This window comes from Oncorhynchus gorbuscha, linkage group LG05 (assembly GCF_021184085.1).
Source record: "Oncorhynchus gorbuscha isolate QuinsamMale2020 ecotype Even-year linkage group LG05, OgorEven_v1.0, whole genome shotgun sequence".
In the NCBI taxonomy this organism is placed as follows: Eukaryota; Metazoa; Chordata; class Actinopteri; order Salmoniformes; family Salmonidae; genus Oncorhynchus; species Oncorhynchus gorbuscha.
The window spans coordinates 33,616,277-33,636,165 of record NC_060177.1 but is presented as its reverse complement, the minus strand read 5'-3'; the positions used below and the strand labels follow the sequence as shown (position 1 = coordinate 33,636,165).

Here is a 19,889-nt window from a genome sequence, read left to right as displayed (position 1 = left end):
GGGAATATCAGACAATATCCACACACCCTGTCTGAGAATGTGTGTATAAGAGAAGAATGTGTGTGTGTGTGTGTGTGTGTGTGTGTGTGTGTGTGTGTGTGTGTGTGTGTGTGTGTGTGTGTGTGTGTGTGTGTGTGTGTGTGTGTGTGTGTGTGTGTGTGTGTGTGTGTGTGTGTGTGTGTGTGTGTGTGTGTGTGTGTGTGTGTGTGCGCACACAAGTACGTGCTCAGTGAACTCTGTCAGACATTGTAGATGGGAGAGGTGGCATTGAAATATGACTGTTCTCACTTCAATTGAAGTCTGCCCGTAGCCTGGGCGCTGGGAGACACAGAGAGATCACTCTCGCACAGAAAAGGAGACGCTTACGGACAGAGCTCTGTTGAAATGTGATTAGAGTGACTGTCAGAAGTATGCAGCTCTCCAAAGCTTCACCTCACAGGGAGCTCAGAGGTGACTGCCTGAGTGAGGCTGAAGGATCGTGGAGTGTGGGGGTTACCACCAAGTTACCACTTAGCCAGAGTTGGTCAGGTGGCAACTTGTGCTCCATTGCCTTGAGAAACACCCACGACAACTAACTCAATGCTCAATATGAAAGTAAGAAAAAGACTGTCGTCTTTCAGGGTCTTTTCAGACCCATTTGGATGCTGACAGAGTATATAAAGAGATACAGCACCGTGTTCTTTGGAATGAATCATCTCTTCGGTGTATTTCTAAATAAATTAACTGAAGTACACAATGAGGAGAAGTAACCAAAGGGTGCACTCTAACGCTGTGACAGGTCTGTATGTGAGTGGTGTTGTGAGTGTTTGGGGAGGATGGAGTTGACAGAGAGCGGGCTGGTGATCATGGATGAAACAGAGGGGCCTGTTATGCACAGGGCCATGACAAGGCATACATCCTCCCCTAGAACTGAGTGAAGAATATAGCCGAAAAACCGCCAACTCCATCACGACCCCTGAAGATCTACAAAATGGTTGCACTGATCCGCTAGGTGTTTATAATTCACCCTGTCCTGCCTGCCTCTCAGTAGGGTAGTAAGCGTGCAGTGGAAATGATGGGGGGATTCCTGCCGTCATGATTCAGGTTGGATTGAGAGAAACGTGTTGATTATACCCAATCATCCCTCCCGCTGAGTGTGACACAAAAGCATCAGGAGCATCGGAGAGGTCGGGGGAATAAATCTTGTCATAGTTTTATTATAAAACATTGAGAAAAAGTACGAAATATTACGCTGATCATGCTCTATATCACAAGCAGCTCCCCTCTCAACCAAATGTGTTCAGTTTCTCAGATCCAATGAAACGGTAATAAATGACACTTTTCCTGTTTTTGCAGGGGAAAAGACAATAGAGCATACAACAACTGTACAGGGACATGGAAAATAACAAGAACACGTGTAGAATTATGCAGCGCCGATGAAAACGCACGTAAAATCAACTATCCTCCGACAGTCCAACATGACATGTGAACATCTATTTTGGAGAGCATTCGTTCAACACCATTCAAACCAGGGATAATTCACACAGACAATTCACAGGGAACGGTGGCTAATTGAGTGGTTTTATAATGCAGAGTGCCATTCCTGGTGGAAACCAGTTCGTAAACGTGACCGTGGAAGTATGGCAGGAAAAGCAGAGGGAACAGTCGAGAGTGCATCTTTGACCCTCTTGTGAGTGTTGGTTGCAGGGATGCCGTTGAGGCCTGGTGAAGACAGAGGAGGACGCCTGCGGTATTGGAAGGAACGGTAACCTCCCGTGATAATGACAGTGTTAGCTGTGAGCAGGTCAGGACCAGAGACAGAGAGAGAGCCCTGGCCAGCACTGCCATCGCTCAGGAATGTACTTCACAATCATATCAGTCTTGCTCTTTCCTTCCCTCTACAACCCAAGCCACTGATGGAGAGCAGGCTGAGGAGGAAAAACAACTCCCTGGTCATGAGTGCCCCTGACCAGACCAGACCTCTCTCCCTCTGTATGGGGCCATCCCTCTCTGGGGAGCATGTGGAGGCGTAGGATCTTTGTGATCGACGGCAAACAACATCCTATACTCCAGCCACGCTCTTCCTGTTTCTCTCCCTGCTGGCTGGAATTAAGTCGCCTTTGCCGTCTGTACAATTGGCTATCCCATTGCCTTCCACGGGGCCACGAGTGCAAATGGGATTTACCGTAACGTAGCTGCGATCTACAGTGTTTCATGGCACTAACTGATGCTAAAAATGAAGGCGGGGTGTCACGAGAGAGGGAGCGGGAGAGTGGAGGGATGCTGACATTTTCTCAAACAAACCAAACAGAGTTGGTCTGGATGGTGAGAGCAGGGGCAGAGTAAACAGAGGGAGGTATGCAGCAGTCCTTTTCAGCGGCATTTGTTGGTCTGCTCTGCTCCCCCCTAAAGCCTGTCTGCTCCCACCATGCCAGGCTCTGTGACTAATTAGCATTCTGAAAAAGTATGTCGAGAGAAAGTCGACAACCTCAACCCTGGCTTCCCCCCTCCTCCCACCCAACTATTCCGCCAATCTCGCCCACCACTTCTCTCCACATCTCCCACCTGGCCAGGCAGAGGAAATAAAGAATCTTCTCTGACCCGGCCCCATCCACAGCTCCCTTTACAAGCCTGCAGACATTGATTTTCATTAATGAGTGGTGAAAGTCTGGGGGATTCTCTGTGGCTCTACCCAGCGCTAGTTAATGATTTGGCATCATATCTACCCGGTGTGAAGGGACCTAGGTTCAGTGCTGCTGGCCCAATATACAGAGGATGTTTACTTATCATTATGATGGATGGGGGAAAGAACCTACGGTATCCCGGCAGCTGTCAGCTTTGCACCAATATTTTGACAAGACACTTGGAGGATACATTACAATATGGGTAAGCAAACGTTACCTTCTTCATACGCAAATAGGCATGTATTCACGACATGAAGATGTCTGGAATGTACACATGTACTGTAAATGCTGCATCTCGTTACACAGTAAAGCACCAATTATGAACCATGACAGATAAGAGGGACCAGGCCTGACAAGTGCATGTGAGAGTTGTGATCGAGTTTTGATAGTTTTACATGTACAATGTACAGTCGAACGATTGAATCTGCGGAGCTTTTGCGGTAGGCATACCTCTACGTGTAAAAGAGCTGGAACCATGGTGCACCTGCAACACACAAAGCCCATGGTGCACCTGACCAAATGCTAAGTAACATGTGGGCCATAATAACTTAAAATGTCATCGGAAACCAGACGCCTTTAAATATATATATAAAAAAAACATCAGTGAGCTAAAAATGCAGATGTTCTTAGATCTCGTTTGATGTTGACAAGGTCTGGCCGTACAACACATGCATTTACACAGAGAGTGTCCTGCAATCATTCGTTGCACTGTATTTCCAGTTATGAGAAGACGCTGCTTTTAGCATGAATGTCTCTGCCCGCATTGCCATCGTTAGCACAACGTGTCCACAAACATGGAGGCGATTCTCTTTTATTTCGCTAATCACTGTTAGTCAAGTACTCCAGGAACAAAGACTGCGCCTCAGTTCTCTTATGCATTATGGCCCAAAATGTATTTTTGAACCACAGTGTCCTTTAGAGTTGTAGAGCATAATTATGCCATTTCCCTCCAATTTGTAGCTAGAGGCTCATGGGAATAAGGTGTCCTCCAATCTTATAGCTTTTTTGCCATTGCAGGACTTGCAGCACTGCTGTCCGTAGAACTTGTGATTGCACACACTGTGCTGAGGAACCAGGTGACACCAGCTGAAGAAGTCGACACAAGACTGCTCGCCTGATGGAGAGAGGATCAGGAGGATAGTGTTAATAGACGCGAGACCAACAGAAATGTCAGACAGAACTGTACAATTGTTCCTACGAGTGGCCGAATTAGTTCACCTTTGAACGTTGGCGCAGGAGCAGGAACGTGGGCAAGAAGAGCAGGACAGAAGTGTGTGTTGCAGGCCCGGGATGTTATGGGTCTCTGGTGGTTCAGGCATCCAGCTGCAGGACGTCCCTGTCTCAGACACTGGATAGAACGGGACTGTACCCCTCCCCCACAGGATACAGAACACTGAGAGAGAGAGCGAGAGCGAGAGCGAGAGAGAGAGAGCGCGAGAGAGAGAGAGAGAGAGAGAGTGTGTTAAGGATTGCGCATAGAATAGATTACGAATGCATACACCATGTCCTTTACCTCCAAGCTATGTCAAGGGAGAGGAGAGAGAGAGAGAGAGAGAGAGAGAGAGAGAGAGAGAGAGAGAGAGAGAGAGAGAGAGAGAGAGAGAGAGAGAGAGAGAGAGAGAGAGAGAGAGAGAGAGAGAGAGAGAGAGAGAGAGAGAGAGAGAGAGAGAGAGAGAGAGAGAGAGAGAGAGAGAGCCTACGTGCATACAGACATCACAGGCCCGCTGATCAAGGGGAAGTCAGATGTCAGACTGTAAGAGGTTGCCTTGGTAGATACTACATACATATACATGAATATCACCCCCTTTGGGCCTAACAGCAGAGCGAGAGAGAGCGAGAGAGAGCGAGAGGATGCTTCACTAAATCCATATCCATTCAACATGAATCGCCATCATGTCTGGGAGAACAGGCAGGGTGGATGGAGAGTGGATATGCGTACCTGCTGCCAAGGAGAAGAGTACCAGCCCAGGACCACTGCACTGGCTGTCCTTCCTGGGGCGACAAGTCGAGGCTCTGGGCACGGCCCCCTGCTGCAGGTCTGCTGGAGATCCCCAGAAGGTTTGGGAAGGTTCCTGCACCTTCTCATAGGGAAGTCTGTGTAGTCCCCCTGTGAATCCCTCTCCCCACAACGTAGCTCTCTCCTTCTGACACCTGGGCCACAGGATGTGGAGCACTGCGGAGAGAACGGCCAGAGGGGGCACCATTAGCAAAAAGAGAGCAGAGAGAATAAGACGACGTGAGAACCCTCAGAGAGAAATACAGCTGGTCCCCCAGTGGAGCGAACAAGACAAGGTCACCCCGCATCGCCATAGCAACGGTGCTCAACTTACAAAGTGAATGTCTGAATGTCTGTAAAGTTTACATTTGGCATTGAGGCTATTTGCTTTGTTCCGACGAGGGGACACAGCATCAGCACTCTGGATGTGTATGTTTGTCGCAAATGCATTTCTGTCTAGACATTTTCAATGCATGTATTGGGTTCTTTGTGTGTCGGCGTGTACAAGGTTATACAAAAGTATGTGTTTGTACAGCATGTGCGTCTGTCTGTCTGTCTCCGTGAGTCACTACCTCGCCCCAGGGTGTTGTGAACCACTGCAGCCGGTCATTCTTAGGGCAGCGGCGCAGAACGCAGGTCTCTTGGGCCTTGGGTTTGAGGTGTGGCTTACACATACTGTCCGGCACCACCACGGCCTTTGCTCCGGGGTCAGTGCTCCTGCAGAACACGCCGCGCTTCCTCATCCCACGCCCACACGACTTGGAACACTGAGAGGAGAGCAGAGGAACAGAGGGTCTGGTAAACTCAGCCTGAACTCATACTGGGAGGCAAGCTCAGAATGAGTTGTGTCTGAGCCCTGTGAAGGATGGAGTCAACAAGGGAGGTAGTCAGTGCACGGTGCAGTGCACTGTCTACAGTCCGAATGACCTGTGTCTAAATCGCTACAAAGAGACACACACTCATCTTGAGATGGCCCGAGAACTCTGAAAAACAGTGGAACATAACAGCGTAGGTCAGGTATGTTCAAAGTATTGCATAAGGGAATGTCATTTAATTTGTACCATATACTGTGCACTGCTTGATAATTAAAAAAAAACATATATGTCAGACAATGCAGTGAAGAGAAAACGTCCCTCCGGGTATCTGCGGTATCACTGACAGACAGGCGTTTACAGAAACAGCAGGTGGAGATCCCAGTCACCACCGGCTCAGACGGAGAACACTGTCGCTGATCATGACGAGGTATCATAATAATAGCCTCTATAAATCCGGCCATGTCAGTTTTGCCTAGCCAACTCTAAAACTGAGGGACTCACAATAAAGGTGCGTGATTAATGAAGATAATAGGATTGAAATAGTTCTGTTATATAGATACTACTGTTCTCAGGCCAGTGAGTACGCAATTAACCATGTGTCCAGCAGAGGGCGGGGAAGTGTTTTCTCCATGCAATAGGCCACCACAGACATTTGCTTATTAATTGCAGCGTTACCTGACATGTCCTATATTATCAAATTAAGACATTTCCTCCAGAAATATCTTTTCAAAACGTAATGGCAGTATATGGGCATGTCGTGCAGTGTGGCCTACCTGTGACCAGACCCCAGAGCTCCACTCAGGTGGGCAAGCGTGGGCGTGGCAAGGCAGCATCTGGGCCGGGGCGATGACGGGGCACAGGGAGTGAGCCACCACCTCCTCTCGCTGGTATGTCACCTTACGCAAGCACTGGATGTGACGTGTCTGTTGGCCGCCCCCACAGGACTGACTGCAGGGCCCCCAGTTCCCTGTCGTCCAGCTGAGGAGAGAAATGGAGAGAGAGACGTGTCAGCCCATGTAGCAAACCAACAGACGCTCCTTCGAAAAAGAGTGACTGAACTATGAGAAACAGAATGGTGGTAAAACCTCTTAGAGTGACTCATAAACCTGCACGTGATCTCACAGTCACATACACACACACACTCTGCAGAATAACTGCTGTACTCAGCACAGTCAGCAGGGAACCTATCCAAACAGATGATTCGACTGTATACTTTCCGCTCCTAACCTCTGTCATAAGCGTGTCAACCACATGACGCAGATCCCTAATCACAGCAAGGAACCACAGATTTCCTACATTTATTTTGGGTCTAAACACAGCCATCACTCTCTACTCTGTGCCCACAGGAAGGACAGAGACACACGCACACACATACAGGTATATACACATGCACCCACACTCACACAAACATACTGCACATGTGCTGTAACAGCATCAGTCTATGCACGCAGCACACACACGAGAATCGTAACATAAACATTACATCCCTGGGGCAGACCTCCCAGCCACCCCGGACCTCTATACCAGGCGGTGTCAGAGGACGGCCCTAAAAAACGGTCAAAGCCTCTTGCCACCCAAGTCATAGACTGTTCTCTCTGCTACCGCACGGCAAACTGTACCGATGCACCAAGTCTGGAACCAACAGGACCCTGAACAGCTTCTAACCCCCAAGACATAAGACTGCTAAATAGCTATCAAAATGATCTGCATTGACAATTTCTGCACTGGCTTTTTTTTTTTTTACTCATCACATACGATGCTGCCACTGTTTCTTATGTCATTTTATTCCTAGTCATATGCACATATCTACCTCAATTACCTCGTCCCCCTACACATCAACTCAATACGGGTACCCCGTGTATATAGCCAAGTCATTGTTACTAATTGTGTAACTATTGTTACTTTTATCATTACGTGTTTTACTTTTCTATTATTTCTCTATTTTTTCGTCTCTCTCTGCATTGTTGGGAAGGGCCCGTAAGTAAGTATTTCACCGTGAGTCAACACCTGTTGTTTACGAAGTATTTGATGAATACATTGTGGTTTGATTTGTGTACAACATACTTAAACACTGCAAGATTTCCTCCATACAGTATAAGGCTAACCTTATACACCCGACTCTCACCTTCAGTTAACCCCTTAGCCCAACTCTCCTCTCCCCTGGCCTGGTCTGGCTGTAGGGAGGGACAGGATGCTACACTCAGTGTCTCCACTATTTGCGGCCTTCTGGTATCTCTGGATCATTCTCAGCCTCTGATGAAAGCAGCCTGCCTCGAAAATAGACTGTGTCTTGGCATTTTGGGGCAAAGGGAGATTTAGCGCAAATGACTGCTCTAACAACCACATGACCAGGGGCAAGGAGGACGGACAGCTGACTCAGTCGAGTTCTGAAGCTCCGGTGCCGACCAGCCACTCCTACTGCCCTTCTGTCAGACCTTTCATTTCCCTTCAAACCCAGCTCTGATAAATAAGAGAGAAGGCTAAACTGCAATTTTGAGGGGAGGAACACGACCCGTCTAGCAAAGCACCGGTTCAGATTTCTATCCTCTTTTTCCCACTGCAATATAAATAAAAAATATGTGCTTCAATGTTGGCTTAGCTGTAATTTGTATTTCTGGAATCTTTCAATAACTCGCATGTGTCCAGCCATACAATTTAACTTGAAAAAATGTAGGGAATATTGAGAAATACTGGATGGCTTTACATTCATGCAGTGGTTATATTTTACTGTCATGGTATGGGGTTGCATTTCGCTGGCATACATTGACTTTTCATCGGATGCATAATCTGATCGACAAATTACTGCACTAACAATCTGCTCAAGTGTAACGTAAGCAGTGAAAGATCTCGCACAGCAACCAAAAGCACCTCAGGTTAGAACTTCAAGCACCATTCTAAACAGCAGTCTCTCTGAGCACCTCCTCCTCCTCCTCCTCCCTGCTCTGGGCCTGCCTGCTGATGTCTCCCCGTTTCTCCCATTGTTTAGGGCACGTGCCACAACTACCCAGGGAGAGCCAGGTAAGTAACTCTACAGCTGCAGCCTGCCTACGGGGATCTTCTTCAGAGCATTAAATAAACTATAAACTAAATAAACAATCGAGTCAAATAAATAGAAAGGGAAGCAAAAGGAACATTGAGAGAGACGGACAGAAGAAAGTAGAGAGAGAGAGTAGAAACGGACGCAGCAGGGGAACTGCAAAACTCTTTAAGGCATTAACATTTATCTTTCCGGTGACATCCTGGGCTGGCAGATAAAGTTGGCTGCTAGAAGGCCCCGTAGTGTTTGATCTCACCATGCCCCATACTGCACAGAAGCCAGTGGCCCTTGCAGGCAAGCCTGCATTGTCTGGTTGAGGCTGGGGCCCCGAGACCAGTGCTGGAGTTGCTGGATTCCTGGCTGGCTAGACTGATCTGGCCCTGTGGGGATCCAGACTCTCTCTCTATAATAAAACATGGACAGACCTGTCAGAACTGCAGATAGTCGCTGGAAAGAGGCCTCTTTTACGCGCCTCCTTTTCTGTTTTTGATAGAATGCCCGTACAGTTTGGAAGTATTTATAAAAGGTATCCCATAAATCCTGACACTTAATCAGCGGGAAACAGGGTCCACTGATTCAGGAATCTGGTACTGATGGACAGGACTCTGCTCTTGGATTTATGTTGATGATATCATTCACCTGGACGGCACACTTCCTCTCCACCTCACACGGGGGAGGGGGGGGGTCATTAGTGGTCTGGTCCATTTCAACTTTTCCCCTGATAGCAGATATAGTCTGACCCAGATTACAGGGAAGAAACCCCCACTCAAATGGTGGGAGCCTCGCAGAAAAACAGTGGCAGCGTGTTTTAAGTTGTAACTGATAGCTGGCTGGTTATTAACCCTCGCAGGAGGGGCAGCACAGCCTCGGGTCTTAGCCTTCTATACAGTGACGGAGCCGCCTGTGGAAATGTGAAGTGGCAAACAAATGTGACCGCGGTACATACCACAGAAGAAGGGAAGGTGATCTCTGTGGTATGTGCTGCTGTCCAATTTTGGCGACGTTAGTCCCCTGAGCACAGAAGAACATGAGTGGAGTAAGTGCACCAGGCCTACAACATGTCTGAGCGATAATGACGTAGAATAGAATGACGTATCAACGCACTCCGCAAGATGCAACAGTACCGTACTCACACATCAACACACACAGAGCAAAGGCGCTCACTGACTCCCAGCAGGCTTAGAGTTGTTTTACAATCACCCACTGTTATTGAACGATTTGTCAAGATTTGGACAGGGAAAGCTGCACGGGCTACTATTGTTTCTTTAAGGATGTCATATGGTCCTGATTTCCACCTCACCCACCATCACTCATATACGCTGTACTGTAACGTGAATGTGGGTTGGGACTTCAGACAACACAGGCAGAAAACAACGATGAGAGGCTGACAGGCGGGTGGAGAGAGAGAAGGCATTTCTCATCTCTTTGTCAGTGTGTCGGGCTCAAAGAGTCTCTCTACTGACGGGTTCATGGCTGTTCCTTTTGATGCAGGAGCATCGTAAATCGAGCCAGTCCCATAGGAGCTGAATGGATTGTCACTGGAGCAGAGCTCAAAGTGAAGTCCATTCAATATGCCAATTTGCAAAGTTGAGAATAGTATCCAGTGACTGAAGAAAATGGCTGGTGTCTGAAATAAATTCCCCGAAGGATGAGACCAACCAAAATGTCTGAAAGGATTGCTGGTGCCCAGTAAGTGTCTGGAAATTACTTTTACTGGTCTGTCGTGGTTGTAGAAAATTGTTGACTATCCCAATTTAGCAGACAGTCGTTAATAATGGGCTACTAAATTCGTCTGTGATCTCTGTCTGGCTTTTTCTAGCATCTTCCTTCTTTCTCTCCGGTGGCGAAGACCGGCCATTGAGGAGAAGTGAGAGGCTGCGGTGATCTTCTTTCAGAGCTGTCTCTGCACTGAACCTTATCGGTGCGAGCGGTACTCAGACGGCCAGGCAGAGTGAAACTGAGCATGAGTGGGGGGATGGGGCAGCTCTCCGCGGCCTAGAAGCTGTGGCTTTGAGCGGGGGCCAGCGCTGGGAATACCAGGCCGGGCCTGCCCCTGTCTGGAGGGTATGTTAATCCTGTTTGGTTTGGGAGCCGGAGCCTTGGGTAAGGAACGTACGGAGCTCTCCAGCAGGACGCGACAGGGAAAGAAGGCTGAGTAGTCCCTGCCCACAGTAAAGAGACCACACCAGCATCCCAGACCCAAGCCACAGCAGCTCGCCAGTGGAACTACTGCACAGAAAGTAGGCTGAGGTTGTGGTATGTGTCTGTCAGAAAGAGGGAGAGAGAGACAGAGAAATAGCGGCAGACAGACAGACAGACAGACAGACAGACAGACAGACAGACAGACAGACAGACAGACAGACAGACAGACAGACAGACAGACAGACAGACAGACAGACAGACAGACAGACAGACAGACAGACAGACAGACAGACAGACAGACAGACAGACAGACAGACAGACAGACAGACAGACAGACAGACAGACAGACAGACAGACAGACAGACAGACAGACAGAAAGAGAAAGAGAAAGAGAAAGAGAAAGAGAAAGAGAAAGAGAGAGTTAATTACTAGGCTGGGCAGGGCTGCGTGTTGCACAGGTGAGAGCTGAGCACTGGTCTGGTCTGAGGGTTGCACTGTGTCGAGTTGACTTGGGTCCGCTGATCTTGAAAACAGATGGCCTTTGTTGATATCTGACCTGAAAGGGAGAGAAAGAGAGCGAGGCATCATTCTTATCAGTTTTCCTTGTGTTTTACAACCACTGAAAAGGTCACACAAAGCCCACTCTCTTCTCCCGTCTGGGCAACATGGGAGGGCTTGACAACTAAAGTAAAGTATGAACAAAATAGTGACAGGGTGCAGATAGCGATCTCTGCTCTAAGCTTGTCTAGAGCTCTCTGTCTGCTGTGTCTGCTGTCACCCTCCCTACTGGGAAAAAGTGAATGGAGTAAGCGAGCCACTGATCCAGGCTCACATATAACAACACACACACATTCGCTGACATACATTGATGAGTGAATAGGACAGAGTACTCAGGGAGGTCTGTAAAAGGACCAAGGGAGACCGTGCAACCTTTTCACTGTCGCTTACAAAGATGCTTTTGATAAGCCAGAGCACACTTCCTGCCACCCCAATGTACACACACACACACACACACACACACACACACACACACACACACACACACACACACACACACACACACACACACACACACACACACACACACACACACACACACACACACACACACACACACTTCTCTCATCCAAGGCTCACCTCCAGCACACGGAGCAGAGCAGTCGGAGCGAACCACTCCCCATGTGTAGTTGGGTTTCCTCTCACTGCGAGGCAAGGTGTACTCCCACACCACACCCGGGTTCTTACCCTGCAGCAGGATCTGAGGGAGAGGGAGAGAGGGGGAATATGACAGTGAGGTAATGGATCCGTCTTAGCACCTTGACAAGTGTGGTTAGCAGTCATTCCCCTCCCCTGCCAAAACAGACAAGTCTAAGCATACCCTGAAGTGGTTCCAAGCAATGGACCATAGAGAATGACAATGAAAAACTAAGACAAGTGAAGTGGCAGGAAACTGGTGACTTGGTGACAATGGCATTGTGGAACAGTGACAGTATGGAGGAGTAGAGGACAGCTACAGTAGACTGGGTTGTTGTTGGACCAAGGTATGAGGGTGCGCATGTGTGTGTGTGTGTGTGTGTGTGTGTGTGTGTGTGTGTGTGTGTGTGTGTGTGTGTGTGTGTGTGTGTGTGTGTGTGTGTGTGTGTGTGTGTGTGTGTGTGTGTGTGTGTGTGTGTGTGTGTGTGTGTGTGTGTGTGTGTGTGTGTGTGTGTGTGCGTGCGTGTGTGTGTCTTTGTATGTGTGTGTCTTTGTATGAGTGTGTCTGTGTGTGGCCCTTGTGAGGGTCCGGTAGACAAAGCTCTGTGACTGAACCGAAAAGTGACCGCTTGGCAGACTTAGATGTTGGGTCATGGAGCACAGGCTGGGGTTGCTTCTAATGGAGTGGAAAGCTCTCAAAATGAAGGGCTGCTTTGTTCCCCATAGACTTGGCCAAAACTTTTTGGGGACAATATTCAAACCAAACTGAGGGGTTTGTTGACAATGACCAGCAGCAAGTGACACTGACTTAATAGATTTAGGCATATGCAAGCAAATAGCAAATTCTTTACCTGTGACAAGTAATAGTTTCTCATATCAAAATGCTAACATTTGTCTCAAATGTTGTTTTGTATGTGACCCAGTAATAGAATGTCGAGTTAGCTCTGAACATAATACCGCGTTATAGTCATGTGTGATCACTCCCCAGCCTCTGGGTCACCAGGCTGCTAGTTATGGCGCACACCTGTCACCATCGTTACGCGCATCAGACTCACCTGGACTCCATCACTTCCCTGATTACCTGCCCTATATATGTCACTCCCTTTGGTTCCTTCCACAGGCGTTATTGTTTCTGTTTCTGTGCGTTGTTCGTGTTTCTTGTTTTTGTACTACAATGTGTTGATTTATTAAAGCACTCACTCCCTGAACTTGCTTCCCGACTCTCAGCGCACATCGTTACAGTTAAGTTGACCCCCAGAGCTTCCAGGCTAACTATGTTGCCCTGGAGCTATGCCATTGGACCCTTCACGCTAGCCTGTCCACGACCGGTCCAAATTTACATCGGGCACGGCAAACACAAGATCCAGAATGTGGCCCCCGGGGCTCCCCTGTCCATCTGGAGCACAGAAAGCCACCTGACATCAGACACAATATGAGACAGCCCTAACTGCCCTCTCCCCACCTCCACCTATATCCAAGCCTCAACCAAATTAACATTTTTTTCACTTTAATTTAGCCAGGTAGGCCAGTTGAGAACAAGTTCTCATTTACAACTGCAACCTGGCCAAGATAAAGCAAAGCAGTGCAACACAAACAACACAGAGTTACACATGGGATAAGCAAACGTACAGTCAATAACACAATCGAAAAATCTATATACAGTGTGTGCAAATGTAGTACAGTGCCTTGCGAAAGTATTCGGCCCCCTTGAACTTTGCAACCTTTTGCCACATTTCATGCTTCAAACATAAAGATATAAAACTTATTTTTTTGTGAAGAATCAACAACAAGTGGGACACAATCATGAAGTGGAATGACAGTTATTGGATATTTCCAACTTTTTTAACAAATCAAAATTATTCAGCCCCTTTACTTTCAGTGCAGCAAACTCTCTCCAGAAGTTCAGTGAGGATCTCTGAATGATCCAATGTTGACCTAAATGACTAATGATGATAAATACAATCCACCTGTGTGTAATCAAGTCTCCGTATAAATTCACCTGCACTGTGATAGTCTCAGACGTCCGTTAAAAGCGCAGAGAGCATCATGAAGAACAAGGAACACACCAGGCAGGTCCGAGATACTGTTGTGAAGAAGTTTAAAGCCGGATTTGGATACAAAAAGATTTCCCAAGCTTTAAACATCCCAAGGAGCACTGTGAAAGCGATAATATTGAAATGGAAGGAGTATCAGACCACTGCAAATCTACCAAGACATGGCCGTCCCTCTAAACTTTCAGCTCATACAAGGAGAAGACTGATCGGAGATGCAGCCAAGAGGCCCATGATCACTCTGGATGAACTGCAGAGATCTACAGCTGAGGTGGGAGACTCTGTCCATAGGACAACAATCAGTTGTATATTGCATAAATCTGGCCTTTATGGAAGAGTGGCAAGAAGAAAGCCATTTCTTAAAGATATCCATAAAAAGTGTTGTTTAAAGTTTGCCACAAGCCACCTGGGAGACACACCAAACATGTGGAAGAAGGTGCTCTGGTCAGATAAAACCAAAATTGAACTTTTTGGCAACAATGCAAAACTTTATGTTTGGCGTAAACGCAACACAGCTCATCACCCTGAACACACCATCCCCACTGTCAAACATGGTGTTGGCAGCATCATGGTTTGGGCCTGCTTTCTTCAGCAGGGACAGGGAGGATGGTTAAAATTGATGGGAAGATGGATGGAGCCAAATACAGGACCATTCTGGAAGAAAACCTGATGGAGTCTGCAAAAGACCTGAGACTGGGACGGAGATTTGTCTTCCAACAAGACAATGATCCAAAACATAAAGCAAAATCTACAATGGAATGGTTAAAAAATAAACATATACAGGTGTTAGAATGGCCAAGTCAAAGTCCAGACCTGAATCCAATCGAGAATCTGTGGAAAGAACTGAAAAACGCTGTTCACAAATGCTCTCCATCCAACCTCACTGAGCTCGAGCTGTTTTGCAAGGAGGAATGGGAAAAAATTTCAGTCTCTCGATGTGCAAAACTGATAGAGACATACCCCAAGCGACTTACCGCTGTAATCGCAGCAAAAGGTGGCGCTACAAAGTATTAACTTAAGGGGGCTGAATAATTTTGCACGCCCAATTTTTCAGTTTTTGATTTGTTAAAAAAGTTTGAAATATCCAATAAATGTCGTTCCACTTCATGATTGTGTCCCACTTGTTGTTGATTCTTCACAAAAACATACAGTTTTATATCTTTATGTTTGAAGCCTGAAATGTGGCAAAAGGTCGCAAAGTTCAAGGGGGCCGAATACTTTCGCAAGGCACCGTAAGATTAGCGAGGTAAGGCAATAAATAGGCCATAGTGGTGAAATAATTACAACTTAGCATTAACACTGGAGTGATAGATGTGAAGAAGATGATGTAAGTAGAGATACTGGAGTGCAAAGGAGCAAAAAAATAAGTAACAATATGGGGATGAGGTAGTTGGGTGGGCTATTTACAGATGGGCTGTGTATAGGTGCAATGCTAGGTAAGCTGCTCTGACAGCTGATGCTTAAAGTTAGTGAGGGAGATATAAGAGGGACCATATATAGCATGTGGTCACATGGTGTCTCCTGCAGAAAATCTTGCGTAAAATACTGAGGTCGCCATTTTTCCAATCGCTTCTTATGAGAAACCAATTGCCTCAACGGATATATTATCGAATATATATGTTAAAAACACCTTGAGGATGGATCCTAAACAATGTTTGCTGTGTTTCTGTCCATATTATGGAGCAAATTTTGAAAAGAAGTTTGGTGTTATAGTTACAGGATTTTCCCGGTCGATTTCTCAGCCAAGCATGATGAAGAAACGGGAGCTATTTCGCCTACAAAAATAATCTAAGCTTGTGTTTGAAAATATTTTTCATTTCATTTGTGATTTTCATGAATAGGAAAAGTTTCTAGGGGTATTTATGTCCGCTGCGTTATGCTAATGCATTTGAGGCTATGATTACGCTCCCGGAAACGGGTTTGCTCGTCGCAAGAGGCTTACATAAATTCGTAAAAAGACGTCACAATGCTGTAGACACCTTGGGGAATACGTAGAAAACGTAAGCTCATTCGTAGCCCATTCACAGCCATATAAGGAGTCTTTGGCATACAGCGCTTTCAAAATATGGGGCACTTTCTGATTGGATTTTTATCAGGGTTTCGCCTGTAACATCAGTTCTGTTGCACTCACAGACAATATATTTGCAGTTTTGGAAACGTTAGAGTGTTTTCTATCCAAAGCTGTCAATTATATGCATAGTCGAGCATCTTGTCATGTCAAAATATCCCGTTTAAAACAGGAACATTTTTTATCCAAAAATGAAAATACTGCCCCCTAGTTACAAAAGGTTAACTTGGCATTCGAAGACTTTAGAAAGGCAGGGTAGGATAGATGTAGGTCTGTAACAGTTTGGGTCTAGAGTGTCTCCCCCTTCGACGAGGCAGCTTTCCTATCTTTAGGGATCTCAGAAGACACGAAAGAGAGGTTGAACAGGCTAGTAATAGGGGTTGCAACGATTGCGGCGGATAATTTTAGAAAGAGAGGGTCCAGATTGTCTAGCCCAGCTGATTTTTAGGGGTCCAGATTTTGCAGCTCTTTCAGAACATCAGCTATCTGGATCTGGGTGAAGGAGAAGTGGGGAGGCTTGGGCAAGTTGCTGTGGGGGGTGCAGAGCTGTTGGCAGGGGTAGGGTAGCCAGGTCGAAAGCATGGCCAGCCGTAGAAAAATGCGGTGCTTGACTGCTTTCTGATATGCCACAGTGGTTTCAAACAGACAAAAACCAACAATCTAACAACATCTCAACTTTCCATTCTCACATAATTAGAGTAGATTAATGACTATGAAAATAACCATTAATACTTTGTCCCAGGGTATATTATTCATTTCACTGTAGCTCTCATTAGGCTAAGGGGAAAATGATGATAAATTACAGTGTGGCAGACATGGCTACAACTCCCCAGCATCACCTGCTGCCTGCCTGCTGCCCAGGTCCACAATCCTCTGCTCTCGACTGGCGTGACCCCACCAAACACTTTGCCACAAGAATGTGAATACAGAGAATAAGCCCTATTCTATTTCAAATAACATCCCTAGAGCTCACCATATGTTATGTCTCGTTTCTCTCCGCCTTTCTCCTTCCATTCTCCTGGCTGATTAGGCTATATACATGAACACTGTCAGAGTTTACCCTCACCACTGTTAAACATTTGTTTTCATAAATTGTTTCTAGCTGAGTCAGGGTCTCAGAACATTCAATAATGTTCTAGTTTTCCACGACAGCATAAAATATCTGCCAGGCTCAGTGGAAATCAGTCTCCTTCCCCTTCTGTTGCGTTTCTAATTTGGAACGTATTTAAGTCTCTCCCTCTCAGTGTCCTGACCCAAGCTTTTCAGATCTATACAGTTCAATTGCAGAATTATTTTGATCTTTTAATCTGTGTCCCTCTCTCTTCTTTTTGTAATTACGGAACATACTTAGAGAGATTAATGTCCTCTCATTTGCAGATCAGCGACCTGCTACTGCTAACCCTGCTAGTGGACACATGACTCTCAGGCTTCATGGGAGAAAACCAAGTCAGTGCAGAGAGCAGCATGCTGTTACCACGCTGAGAATGGAGCACTAAGCACTTTAAAGTCGATCAAATCAGGTCAGTTCAACTGTGTGTGGTGATGTAAAGCTAACAAAAACACATGTCTACATTGGAACTACACGGTCAAATCCCCCCCCCCCTTTCTGCAAAATGATAAAAATTACTAAAAGGCATTCCAGAGATTTCACTATGGCATTTCTCGTATATTTATAGGCACCGTTTAAACTTCAGCTCTCAGTTCACAGGTAGCCCGATGGCCGAGGGCTTTGTCCAAACTAGCTTTTACATGACTTTCACCTTGCCTTTGGTGGATAGATAACAGACCAAACTTTCAAAACTCACCTGGTTTTCCCCCTCTGTTTCTAAGTTCAAAGGGCATGTGAAAAAAGCTTGCCACCGTTTACATAGCTATCTGGGGAATATATCCTCTACCTCTCAACACCCTAAATCTTAAATATACAAACTAAAGCATGACCAACCTTGAGAGTCACTTATTCGCCAAGGACAATCAATGACATTCAGCTGTCAGGATCTTAATTTCTATTCTTTTCGACCATCAGTTGCAGAAATGTGCGACGACAAGTAATGACTCGCTTTTACCTCAGAGCTTAGGCCTCTGCTCTGACAGACAAAGATAATACATAAGAATGTGCCGAGCGTGTGCTAACTGTGCAGAGTCTGTGTCCAACCAGCTGCTAATTCTACATCTTTATTAACAGCATGATTTAAAAGGAAAATACTACATCATAGGATCACATACTAGGACCTGTGACACATAAGGTGAGGGGTCCGCTTTGACCTGGATGGAATATGGAAGCATGATAGCCCGTTTAGCCTAATGGACCTCTCTCTCTCTCTCTCTCTCTCTCTCTCTCTCTCTCTCTCTCTCTCTCTCTCTCTCTCTCTCTCTCTCTCTCTCTCTCTCTCTCTCTCTCTCTCTCTCTCTCTCTCTCTCTCTCTCTCTCTCTCTCTCTCTCTCTCTCTCTCTCTCTCTCTCTCTCTCTCTCTCTCTCTCTCTCTCTCTCTCTCTCTCTCTCTCTCTCTCTCTCTCTCTCTCTCTCTCTCTCTCTCTCTCTCTCTCTCTCTCTCTCTCTCTCTCTCTCTCTCTCTCTCTCTCTCTCTCTCTCTCTCGGCCACCGCTTTGAGATGCCTGACACCTCTCCCCGCTACTCTATTGAAGTTAAAGCCGCCGGCCTGGTTTCAGATAAATCTTGCGGAATGTGCAGATTTGGTTTCTTCTTTTCTGGAAGTTCAAAGCGCATGGCGAGCTGTTTGAACCCCAGACCTCTTGATTTTGGAGATGAAAGCCCCGACGACATCAGAATCAGGACACAATTAATCCTGAACAGTAGCGTTACTCCGATGTACCACTCGTTGTTATTGGGAGTTTTCTCTTTTTTTTCCCGCCCACCCTGCACTACAGCCCGGCCTTGTTTTCATCTGAGTGAGCGTCCGAGCGCTGTGCCAAGGCCCTGTCACCGCTAATTCGCTAACGGACGTCAGGGCAGACGGGGACGGAGGGGCAGCTTACTTCAAAGACCAGGGTCTCATTAGTGGGTCCGGCCGCGTACAGGCTCTCTGGGCGGTTGAAAGAGCGCTGATAGTCAAACACCGTCCCACCGAACTGGAACTTTCCAGGCCAGTCCACAGTCCAGTCCCCTGTCAGATAGTACTTCCTCTTCAGTGTGCGTACAGCCAGGTAGCTGGTGGAGATCTCCATCTCCTGAACATGGATGCTCCGTGCTCCAGGTGGGATGGTCACCATGGCGTAGTATTCTGAAGAGAAAGAGGGAGAGAACGAGCTCATTTACCATCTGAGAGTCAGGAAATTGATTTATTAGAGATTCATATTTTTTTCAACGTGGCAATACACATTACAGTGGAAACACAGAGCACAATTTGTATAATAATCCTATACAAGCAACAGACTGTCATGGGTATATTGAAGTATTTTATTGGGATGAATTCTCATCAAGACCAAACACAAAAAAAGTAGATTACCAGTGCAAAAAACACCTTCAAACGAAAAACTTTCCCTGGTTTTAATCTTACCTTTGTGCATTGAATTACAAAGTGTTTTTCTAACATGATCATATGGTGCCATGTTTTCAGTAAAGAGGTGAGACGGTAAGCTTAATTCACTGAGACAGCATAAACCATTATAACTCTCTGCAGTACACAGCTGCCCTGGTGTAACGACGCATGCAAGCTGCCACATAAATAACTTTCCACTATATTAGTAGCAACCCCAGCCTGTGCTCCATGACCCAACATCTAGGTCTGCCAAGCGGTCACTTTTCGGTTCAGTCATAAAGCTCTGTCTATTGGACTCTTAAAGGGCCACACACAGTGATCTGGAAAGGTTGCTTTTAGCCAGTTGTGAGAGTTTAGTATGAGGTCTGGAGGAAGAGAATGTCTCCCCAACAGTGGCATCTGCTAGAGAATTCACCCTGTCATGTT

General features: G+C 46.5%; 1 protein-coding gene across 3 annotated transcripts in view; it reads right to left on the bottom strand.

Annotated features, from left to right (window-relative positions):
• Positions 1-1,167: 1,167 nt before the first annotated feature.
• The window catches only part of adamts18 (ADAM metallopeptidase with thrombospondin type 1 motif, 18), a 53,668-nt gene continuing 34,946 nt past the window's right edge, over positions 1,168-19,889 (bottom strand). For all 3 annotated transcript variants that reach the window (XM_046349658.1, XM_046349659.1, XM_046349661.1), the window contains 8 exons: positions 18,961-19,205; positions 11,791-11,911; positions 11,083-11,209; positions 6,248-6,452; positions 5,232-5,426; positions 4,603-4,836; positions 3,882-4,056; positions 1,168-3,777 (listed from right to left, as the gene is read on the bottom strand). In XM_046349658.1, the coding sequence (XP_046205614.1) occupies positions 3,632-3,777; positions 3,882-4,056; positions 4,603-4,836; positions 5,232-5,426; positions 6,248-6,452; positions 11,083-11,209; positions 11,791-11,911; positions 18,961-19,205 (1,448 nt within the window). In that variant the 3' untranslated portion in view covers positions 1,168-3,631. The remainder of the gene's footprint in view (positions 3,778-3,881; positions 4,057-4,602; positions 4,837-5,231; positions 5,427-6,247; positions 6,453-11,082; positions 11,210-11,790; positions 11,912-18,960; positions 19,206-19,889) is intronic.